The sequence below is a fragment of the Vicugna pacos genome, chromosome 11 (genome assembly GCF_048564905.1).
Source record: "Vicugna pacos chromosome 11, VicPac4, whole genome shotgun sequence".
In the NCBI taxonomy this organism is placed as follows: Eukaryota; Metazoa; Chordata; class Mammalia; order Artiodactyla; family Camelidae; genus Vicugna; species Vicugna pacos.
This window is the reverse complement of record NC_132997.1, coordinates 89,617,898-89,628,233: the sequence shown is the minus strand read 5'-3', so window position 1 is coordinate 89,628,233 and position 10,336 is coordinate 89,617,898. Positions and strand designations below refer to the sequence as shown.

The window sequence follows — 10,336 nt, the reverse complement described above, 5'->3', positions numbered from 1 at the left end:
TCAGGAAACTCAGCTTACTTAAGCTAACTTTAAAAGATGTAGTTCTCCAACTTTGACTTGTGGAAAGTTCCCCTGGGAAGGCAGCTAGAAATGCGCATTCCTGGACCTTGCTCTCAGACATTCATTCAGTCGGTTTGGAGCCAATAAAACTGCAGTTTATTCAGCCCAGGGCAGCTTGATACAGGAAGGTGAGAGACTACTAAGAAATGCTCATGGCTAGAAATAAACAGCATTATTAGAAACGGGAACTTTACGTTTGGATTTGTATTTCATGTTGTCTGGAAAAAATTCATGAAAACTGATGCCTAATACTCAGGGTTCCTGGCATTAACATTAACATCATTTCTCTATATCTCTTTTATACACATTACAATCACTGGCAGATTCCAAAAACTTAAAGCAGACATATTACTACTTCCCTGAAGGAGAGATTAAAAAAATCAAATGCACGGGTAAGTGACTGCTCAATAAATAGTTGCCACTTAGAACAAAATATGTCATTGTTATCCCCTACGAGAGCGGGGAGGGGCAAGGATGCCTGAGGCACAACTTCAGATCGGATTTGGCCACCGTAGGGAGAATCCTCTAGCGCCGGGGAAATGTGGCGGGGCCACCACCCCGGGACGCTCACCCGGGCATGCTTGCTGCGGGCAGCAGTTAATTCCTTGGACAGTTCCCCATCCTCGACCTAAAATAAGAGGTGGTAGGTTGGGCATTTTTATTTTTAAAGACTTCTGTCTGGGCCTTCCACCTGGCGCGGTAGGTTTCAGCATGGGTTTCAGAGGGCGGCGGCGCTGGGTGCAGCCTGAGATCTGGGACTCTCCGCGGTCCGGAGGTCTCCGGAGTAGGTAAGGAGGCCCCAAGGGACCCGGAGCAGTTGGGATAGGGGCGGAGGGAGGGCCTGGCCCCAGCCAGCTGTCGTAGGATTTAAGGCCCCATCTCCTAGGTGGTGGGGAAGGCCTGGTGGGCCGGGATTTAGGGCACCACGTTCTCCCCGCCCGCGGAGGCCCCCAAAATTGCCTCTGGTTGAGCTCTGCAGGTAAACAAGGGCCCCATACACAGCCCGAATCCCCGTCAGGAGGACCCGAATCCCAGGTACCCGCACTGGCTGTGTGGTAATGGGAGCCAAGACCTCGCGATGGCGCCCCACATTGGCTCGGCCCGCGAGGGAGTGAAGCCCTCGGGGCCTCGAAAGGCCAACCTGGGCGTTTGAACATTGAGGCAAAGTCGGAGACTTGGCTGGATTCTGTCTAAAGTCCACTCTACATCTTCAGGACCGGACGACCACAAAGACACCCCCCCCCACAACCCACCCCTGCCGACCGGCCCCGGCAGAGCCAGGAATCAAAGGCACTTTCCACCCAGAGGCCCAGTTGGCGTCGGGTTTGGAGGGCTGCGCCCGCGGAGGAGGACTGACGGGCCACCCATCTGCCGGGGACCCGGGATACCCGCCCTGCAGAGACTAGCTCAGGACAATCGCGCGCGCGCGCGCGCGCGCACCGCCCCCCCCACCCCACCCCGTGCGCACACACAACCCCCAACCAATGAAATAAAGTAAAAACCCAAGGTCTGCCTCCGGGCCAGAGACACCCGCCGGACCAAGCGTTGGTTCTCCCAGTGAACTAGGGGGTCGGGGGAGGAAGGGAAAGGGGGAGAGTGCGAAGGACCCGGCTCAGGCCCCCCTCATCATCACCACCCCCGACACTTGCTGGGGTCCGGCTGGTCGACGGCGGCGGCGGGACGGTGGGGCGGGCCGAGCGCATCTTGCTGCCAGCCGGAGCCCCTCGGAGCCCACCGCACACACTTGTAACCCCTCCCCTCCCCCTCGCCCACCGGCTCGCTGCGACCCCCGCCCTCAGCCCCCTCCCTTTCCCCGCCCGCCTCCGCCCCCATTCTTGGAATTGTGTGGAAAAATTCTCAGCCAAACCTCCCACCTCTCCTCTTCCCCCACCTCACTCCCTTTAAAAAACCCCCTTTCCTCCCCGGCCCCTGCACTCTTTGTGAATGAGGGCAGGGAACACGGCCCTTCCCCCGCCCAGGAGCCACGCCAGACCGCCGCACTCAGAGGACTGTTTGTTAATAGTCCAATTAGATAATTGCCATCTTTCACTCCTTTTGCTCCGCATTTCCCATAAAGGAATGAATGGGGAGAGCGGCGTGGAGAGGGCTTCTGCCCCGGCAAGGTGACGAGAAGGGCTGGAGCATGCTCCTTGCACAAGGCCATGCGCTTGAATTGAATCATTGTGGCCTAATCAATGCTCTTATTGGATTACTGGCTGTTGCTTTTCTCAAAGATATTGTAGCAGAGACAATGAAATAGCTAGGGGAAAACTTTTTTTTTTTTGAAGCAGATCTCACAGTTGAGATTTTCTCGGCTCTTTCTCCCTCTCCCCCCTTCTCTCCTGCTGGACTCTCTGAGTACAAAGCTGCCCTTTGAATGGGCTGCCTCAGGGCTGCTGGAGGTGCAGGCATGAAAAAATCCAACTGGAACTAAATGAAGAGAGGTGGCAGTTTAAGATGGCTGTCAGCGTCGAGGTGTGTTAAGAAGGAGCTGTTTGGGACGAAAGCTTGGTTTTTTAGAGTGTGGAGGAGATACTTTTTGGGAAAACTTTTTCTCCTCCCTCCCTTTCTTTTTTTTTCCCCCTAGAGGCAACTGCTTTCTTCTGCTGCAGGGTGTGTAAGGGTTTTTGTTTTGTTTTGTTTTTTTCCTCCCCCCTCCACCCTCATTCAGCTCTGTCTGTGGAGTGTGGAGAAAACCCCTCTAGCCGGTATGTGAACAGGAGGGTCAAAGGCAAAGGGAAAGTTAATAATGCCTGCTAATGGTACTAACAATTCAGTATGAATCTTGTCAAAAGTTTTTCTGGAAGTGTGGGTCTTTGATTGTGTGTTTCCTGAAAGCAAGACCAATCATTTCCGTTTATTCACTGGCTAAACCCCTACTTGATTGGGGACAAGGACAGAAACCATCCATTACGATCTGATATATTATCCAAACAATTTAGTGTATTCATGAGGTAACCGAAACGTGGGGGCTGCGAAATTACCCGTAATCAATTGCAACAGCGAGTGTGCGTCCCCCCGGGTGTCGGACAACTGCAACTCGCGGTCTCAGTAATAGGCGGGAGCCGCAGCAATTCGGAGTTGCGCTGCTCGCTACCTGATCGCCAGGCTGGGGACACTGGACGTGCTCAGAGGACGCGGGCGCTGACGAGGCGGCCTTGCCGCTGCTCCACCGGGATCCTGGACCAGACCCGCCGCCTCTCGGCGAGCGCGCCACTCGGCGGTCGCCGCTGACCCGCCCGCGGCCGCCGCAGCCGCCCCGCGGGGACATTCATTCTGGCCGCTTGCCTCTCTGGGCCGGGCGTAGGGGCTGCATTGTAGGGGTTTTGTCCCCCTCTGCCTTTTTTTTTCTTTTCTCCTTTTTTTTTTCCTTTTTTCCTTTTTTTGTTTTTTGTTTTTTGGGGTTTTTGTTGTTGTTGTTGTTGCTCTTGCCTCTCCTATGTTTGGGAAAACAGACAAAATGGACGTTCGGTGCCACTCGGACGCAGAGGCTGCCCGGGTCTCGAAGAACGCGCACAAGGAGAGCCGGGAGAGCAAGGGCGCGGAGGCGAACCTCCCTGCTGCCTACCTCAAGGAGCCGCAGGGCGCCTTCTCCGCGTCGGGCGCCGCGGAAGATTGTAACAAAAGTAAATCCAATTCCACAGCCGACCCGGATTACTGCCGCCGGATCCTGGTCCGAGGTAGGAATGGGGCAGGGCTGCGGGGAGCGTTCTTTAGGGGCGACTCCGAGGCTCGAGCTCCGCGCCGCCGCCAACCCTGGCCGCCGGGGAGGGTCTGCGGGCTGGGACTTAAGAGAAAGTTGCTGGCCCTCCCCGCCCTGGGTCCGGCCGGCCGCTGGGGACTCCCACCTGGGGCGCGCTCTCTCCGGGAGCCTGGATCCCTCCAAGCCTCGAGGGGCCCCGCCGGCTCGGCTGCTGGGGGAGCCGAGGGTCTGTGCGGGCCGGCTCAGGCTCCAGCCTGCGGCCTCCCACCCGGGAAAGGAGCAGGAAACTCTGGAGGATGAGTTCGCGTTCTGCTGGTCGGAGGACCTGCCCTAAACCCTCCCGCGGGCTCCCGCACGCTGGCGAGTTGAGCGCGGCTCTGGAGAACAGACTCGGGCTGCGGGCTACGGCCCGGCCAGTGGCGCGCTGGGCCGAGTGGCCCGGCGCCGCGCTCCGGGCTGGCGGGCGCCTTTGGGAGAAGGAGCTGGGCTGGGTTGCCGGGCCGCGAATGTCGCCTTAGTGCTGGGCTCGGCCTCGCTCTGCTGCGCCGTGTGCGCTCGGCTCGGGCGGCGGCGGTGGTGAGGCCCGGCCTCGGCCCGGCGCCGCCCCCGCCAGCAGATCGCCAGGCCCAGCCGGCTCCGACTCCGTCCCTCCTCCTTTCGCCGCCTGGGCTCGGGAGAGGAGACCCCGGGGTGGGGGTGGGGACCGCCGGAGAGCGGTCTGGTCAACACGCTCCAGAGCTGGGGCAGGCAGGTCCTGGGTTGGTAAGTGCAGGCACCCTCGGGTTACAAGGGACCCAGTCTACGCAGCCGAGGCCCCCAGGCAAAAGGAACGTTAGACGATTTGAAATTGGTATTTTTCCTCCCTTGTCCGAAAGGCTCTACAAAGGCCAAGCCCGATTTCCCCTCCCATCAGATATGTGGAGTTAGTACCCTCAACCACCAAACACACAGCTTCCTTGCTCCCCAGCTGTAGCTGCACCCCCACCCACCCACCTCCGGACTCCAGGCTGCTAGTGACTATGTTCCATAAGCCAACTCCTGCCAGGGGAGGCGGTGGGAGACAGGAGGGTGATGGTGCCTGACATCTCCCCTTCCCCAGATGCCAAGGGGTCCATCCGAGAGATCATCCTGCCCAAGGGCCTGGACCTGGATCGGCCCAAGAGGACGCGCACGTCCTTCACTGCGGAGCAGCTCTACAGGCTGGAGATGGAGTTCCAGCGCTGCCAGTACGTGGTGGGCCGCGAGAGGACGGAGCTTGCGCGGCAGCTCAACCTCTCCGAGACCCAGGTACCCGTCGGCCCACACAGCTGGGCACTAGCCTCCTTTCCCATCACCCCCAGCCAGCTCTTTCACATCACCTAGCTTGGCTCTGGACAGAGCCTCCCAGAGGAGGTAGAGGAGATAGGGAGGATGGTGAAGAAAGGCCTAATGCTTTCTCCCCTTCCTAAGCCATCCTTTCCCCCTTCGCCCCTGAATCTTCCAGGGCCCATGAGACCCCAAATCCTGTCCTTTTGGATTTCTTTTTGGACCCCAAGTCTTGCTTGCCTCTGCTTTTGGAGGAACTGATGTTTGTCCCTGTTTTGGCCACCCCATTTTGGCCAGATTTCCAGGCATCACCCCCTCTGGAGACCCCAGCCTTAAACAGCACCCAGGCCCATTCAGCAAAAATGGGGCTAGGGCCAAAGCCGCCTGTTCAGCGGTGTGGGTGACAACTTGGGATTAGAGAGGTGCATATTCCACAGATCTGCCTTTGCAGACCAGGCTGCCCTCCATGGCCTTGAGCTAGACCCAGCCCCATTCCCAGTCCTGAGCATCTAGGAGGCTCTGCCTTCAGTGCCAGTGATGTGTGAGTTATGGGATGGGATGCAGATTTTGGGCCTTGGGAGCCAGCACTGACAACTGTGCTTTAGATCTTCTCCTTTACCTGAAATCCATATGATGCTGCCTTGTGGACTCTGGGCCCAGGGGCACTTTAGGGCCTGAGAGCTTTGCATTGTGGAGGTCATTTAGGGCCTGCCCAGGGCATAGCACCAGTTTGGCCTAGGTAAGGCATATTCCTTTCTGAGGACCAGTCCATTTCCCTGTGCCCAGCTCCAAAGTGGATGGGGGGCATTTTACGTATGGGATCTGGGCAGAAAGCTGAGAACCAAGGACAAAACATATTGGATGTTCATTTTGAGTTTGGGATGGCATGGTAGCTTTTCCCTATTCTCTCTGCTACCACCCTTCTTAGTTTACAAAATGTAGACAGGATAACCTTTCCATAGAGCTGCCTAATTCCATTCTGGGCCACCAGCTAGGCCTGAAGAAGGGCAGAGTGAGAAAAGTAGCTAAGAGAGGAGGTTGATCGAGAGCATTTAGTCCATCCCAGTCTACTGTCTTCCTCCCATGACTCCAAAGTTCATGATGGAGAGCAGCAGAGTAAATTAAGGATATCACTCAGACCCTCCCATCCAGCTGGTAGTGAGGAGGTGGGAAAAGCTTGGCCTATGAAGTCCATCTTGCACAAATTAACCTTCTATTGCCATCTTCCCTGCTTGCTGCTAGTTGATGGTCAAGTCTGACACCAGCAAGCAAGAAACAGCCTCTTATAGCCTTCAACAAGAGTGGTGCTGTTGGGACTAAATTCGTGCGGTTTGGGCCAGGGGCCTGGGTCCTGAAAGGCAGGGTAACACTCCACCCCACCCATCCCACTTCCTACTTACCACTTGCCACTCAGCATCCCTTAGGCCTTCCACCTCCTGGAAGTGAGGGCCTTTATGCAGCACTGATCCACAGGTTTGGCTGTGCCCACTGAAATCCCTTCTCATCTTTCTTCCAGTTAGGGTCATGGACATTTTTTATTTGTAACCTGGGCCTGCCTAGGCCTGCTTCCATGACCTGGAAGTGCAGCCTAGCGGAGCTGTGTCCCCTTCTTGGTGGACCTGGCTCCCCACCACTCATCCCACAGCTCCCGGGTCCGATCTCTCTGGCTGGAGTTGGGGAGGGCACCCGGAGCTCTCGTGCCCTAGGTGCCCGCTCCCCCTGACGCCCCTCTCCCTCTGCCCCTCTCTCCCACTATCCCCGCGCCCCGGCGTGCAGGTGAAGGTCTGGTTCCAGAACCGGCGCACGAAGCAGAAGAAGGACCAAGGCAAGGACTCAGAGCTGCGCTCGGTGGTATCTGAGACGGCTGCCACGTGCAGCGTGCTGCGACTGCTGGAGCAGGGCCGCCTGCTGTCGCCGCCCGGCCTGCCCGCTCTGCTGCCGCCGTGCGCCACGGGCGCTCTCGGCTCCGCGCTACGCGGGCCCAGTCTGCCGGCCCTGGGCGCGGGCGCCGCCTCGGGCTCGGCCTCCGCCGCCGCTGCCGCCGCCCCGGGTCCCACCGGCGCCGCGTCCCCGCACCCACCGGCCGTGGGCGGCGCTCCGGGTCCTGGGCCCACCGGGCCAGGGGGACTGCACGCGGGCGCACCGGCCGCCGGCCACGGCCTCTTCAGTCTGCCTGTGCCCTCGCTGCTCGGCTCGGTCGCCAGCCGCCTGTCCTCCGCCCCGTTGACAATGGCGGGTTCGCTGGCCGGGAATTTGCAAGAACTCTCCGCCCGATACCTGAGCTCCTCGGCCTTCGAGCCTTACTCCCGGACCAACAATAAAGAAGGGGCCGAGAAAAAAGCGCTGGACTGATTTTAAGTGTTTCCCTGTATTTATATTTATAGTATCTATTGTGGTGATATTTATGGACACGCGCGTTTGGCGCCGGGGCTCCTGCGCTGGGCTCCCGGCTCCCACGAGGCGTCTGACAGCTCTTCTTCCCCACCAGGCTCTGCTACCAGTATTATCCCATTTGAGTTTTGTTTTTTTTTTTCTCCCTACCTTTCCTCTGTGTCGTTCTCCTCCCCTCCGACCCTAACTTCCTTCTGAATCCAGGAGAATCCAAAGAATTGGGGCAAAAGCCTAAGTTAGCTAACCTTATGCCCCCAACCAGTGCCGGCTCTGGAGGGAAAAGACTGGTTCTAAGTCCAAAGCACAGAACACCTGCTCCATATTGGGCCACTGCTGCCGTTGATTAGTCTTATGAATATTTGAAAAAGGAAAGCTGCACGCAGACCCCAGCTGAAAAGATTTCGCTAGACCAAAAAGGAGGACGTTCCTTCCTTTCGCCAGAGAAACCAGGGCTTTCTGAAGCCCCTGGGCCCCACTTTGCGGACCTCTCCGGAAAGTCGATGCATATTCAGCTTCCTGGCTGGACAAATCCTGCCGAATTTTCTCCTCTTTAAAGAAACTCCAATCACAACCACCCCTGACCCCAGGAGACAATAAACCAAACATCCTGATAGGCAACGGTGGTAATAAATTTGATCTAACCAGCAATAAAACAAGAGGAACAACTACCACACAAAACCAAATGAAGTGGAACCAGTTTTTAAATATTCATAACAATGGAGTTTGGAAGGCTTAAGAAAATTCAGAATAGAAAATGCATCCCAGGGCAATGCAAAATTAAAGTTCTGGGTGTGATGACTTTAAACAGGAATTTAGAAGGGAAAAAGCAAAAGAAAAGCCCACGCCGCCGATGAAATAAAATTCAGAATCTTTTCTGAGGCTGTTCCAGGAGTTGGCCGACAGCTTCACGCTCCTCCAGGAGAGAGATCAGTGCAGCTCGCGGCAGCTCCCGGACCCGGCGCTTTTCCCCATCGTGTCCTCGACGGGTAACTCCAGGTAGAATTGTTGGGTTTGAAAATGAATCAGTGCCCATTGCCTCCTCTCCCCAACTCCCCGGATTCACAAAGCCCTTCCAGCAAACAGGAAAAGCCCGGATTTCAGAGTTCTTTGCGGACCAGGAGGCAGGGAGGCGGTTAGGGACAGTAAGGCCGCCGGCCTCCTCTGTCAGTAATCTCTATATTCCGGATCAGTTCCTTGCATGGATAGGAAAGGCAGCCCTCTCCACCCCCTCCTCTAAAAAAGCCCCAGGGTTTCCATGGTTCCAAGACAGAAACCCGAACCGCGATGCCGTCGCGGCCTCACCCCTTACCCGCTCAACAACCACCGTCCCCACAGCCACCGCCACCCGCATTTTAACCAAAACCACAGACCCAGGCGGCGAGGTGTCGCAGTGTCTAGAATGTATTCCTCCATCCGACGCCAGCGCAGAGCATTTAAAAAATAGTAATTTTATTGTAAATTATTTAAGTCGGAAGCTTTTTTCCTTTTTTTTTTAGGCAAATAGTGAAGAAAATAATGATTCAAACGCGGGTAGGTGTCACTGAATCCTGGCTACTAACTTTGTTCTGAATGTTTTGGATATTTGGATGTTTTGTATTTATGTGGTGAGAGTGAAATATATATATCTATGATGATAAATGAGGTGTATTTTTTGTCTTGTATTTGAAGGAAGAAAGACCCAGCAAGTGATGTCTCAGCGTGGGGACTCCTGGGACAGAGGGTGGCAGCCCCGGCAGTGCTGGGCCCTACAACTGGTACTGTGAGCGCCTGGGATGAGGTCTGAGGAGGATTTCCGTCCCGGTCCCGGGGGACAGAGGTGCCTGGCTAAGATGTTTGTTCCGCGTTCCTGAGTGTCTTACTCTCTGGCCCTCTATCCCAATGGTGTCGGAACTTCAGGTCCTCTCTCTTCGACTTCCCACTTGGTGTTTCTTGTTTTATTTAGAAATTTGTCTCTGCACACCCTAGAGTTCCTAATAACTCTCCCTGCTTCTAGAGTTTTCCAGCCCCATCTCCATGCCGGCAGTATTTTGGATTTGTGCAATCGCAGGACCCTGAACAGGAAAAGGTTTTTCTTTCTTCTGACTTATTCTAAGTCTCTCCGCCAGCAAAGAGAAACTTATAAGGAACAAGAGAATAAAATAGATATTAATTCTTGTGGAGACCTCTCCCCGCTACCCTACACATACACAGTGGTGACAAAGTAGACTGGTTCTGGGGAAGCAAGGAGGGTTAGGGACGGCGCTCCAAAACACACCCTCCTAAAGCCGTGCAGCAGCCTTCGTGGCGTATGAACACCTCGGTGATATGGGGCTCATGGTTCCTTGGGGCATCCGCACGAGCCAGGTCTTTTGGCACCCCCTGCTTCTACTGTGTCTGAACCACAAGTTTGAGGCATCCAAAATGAGGCAGTGGCACAGTGTGGGCGGGAGAGTTGCTGAGCTGAGTATGGGTTGGACTCTACCGGGTTTAGGACGCTCACCATGAGCTCAGCATTTTGCGAGATCAGAGCAGCCCCAACCTCCAGACAGCCCACTTTTGTTTTTCAAAGTTGCTACACACCCCTCAGCTTCATGACCTTTCCGCTCATTCTTCCCCTCCCTGTCTTTCTCTTTCTTTTTTTTTCTCCTTTCTTTCACCTCTCTCTTGTCTTCTTCCTTTCTTTCTTTCTCTCTTTTTCTTTCTCTTCCTTCCCCTCCCTCCCTTCCTCTCTCTGCCACTTTCCTTCTTCTACCCCTTTGATCTACCCTTTGGGCCCCCTCTAACAATCTCTCTCCTGGTGGGCTCCCAGTCTCCATCCCCTTGTTTCTCCCCCTTTCCATGCTTCTCTCCAGTCTTTCTGTCTCCCTCCTTCCTGTCTCCATTTGGAGACTTCTGCAG

General features: G+C 55.8%; 1 protein-coding gene across 1 annotated transcript; it reads left to right on the top strand.

Moving 5' to 3' along the window:
* Positions 1-3,275: 3,275 nt before the first annotated feature.
* VAX1 (ventral anterior homeobox 1) lies at positions 3,276-8,140 on the top strand. The gene is made up of 3 exons (XM_072972364.1): positions 3,276-3,740; positions 4,863-5,050; positions 6,845-8,140. The coding sequence occupies exons 1-3, from the start codon at positions 3,500-3,502 to the stop codon at positions 7,418-7,420; spliced, it is 1,005 nt and encodes a 334-aa protein (XP_072828465.1). The 5' UTR covers positions 3,276-3,499; the 3' UTR covers positions 7,421-8,140.
* Positions 8,141-10,336: the final 2,196 nt, after the last annotated feature.

What these genes read in the sequence shown, in the direction of transcription:
- VAX1 (XM_072972364.1), top strand. Translation starts at nt 3,500, where the DNA reads ATGTTTGGGAAAACAGACAAAATGGACGTTCGGTGCCACTCGGACGCA. An exon ending in CCGCCGGATCCTGGTCCGAG is followed by an intron (nt 3,741 to 4,862) that starts GTAGGAATGGGG and finishes CCCCTTCCCCAG; the next exon opens with ATGCCAAGGGGTCCATCCGA. An exon ending in TCAACCTCTCCGAGACCCAG is followed by an intron (nt 5,051 to 6,844) that starts GTACCCGTCGGC and finishes CCCGGCGTGCAG; the next exon opens with GTGAAGGTCTGGTTCCAGAA.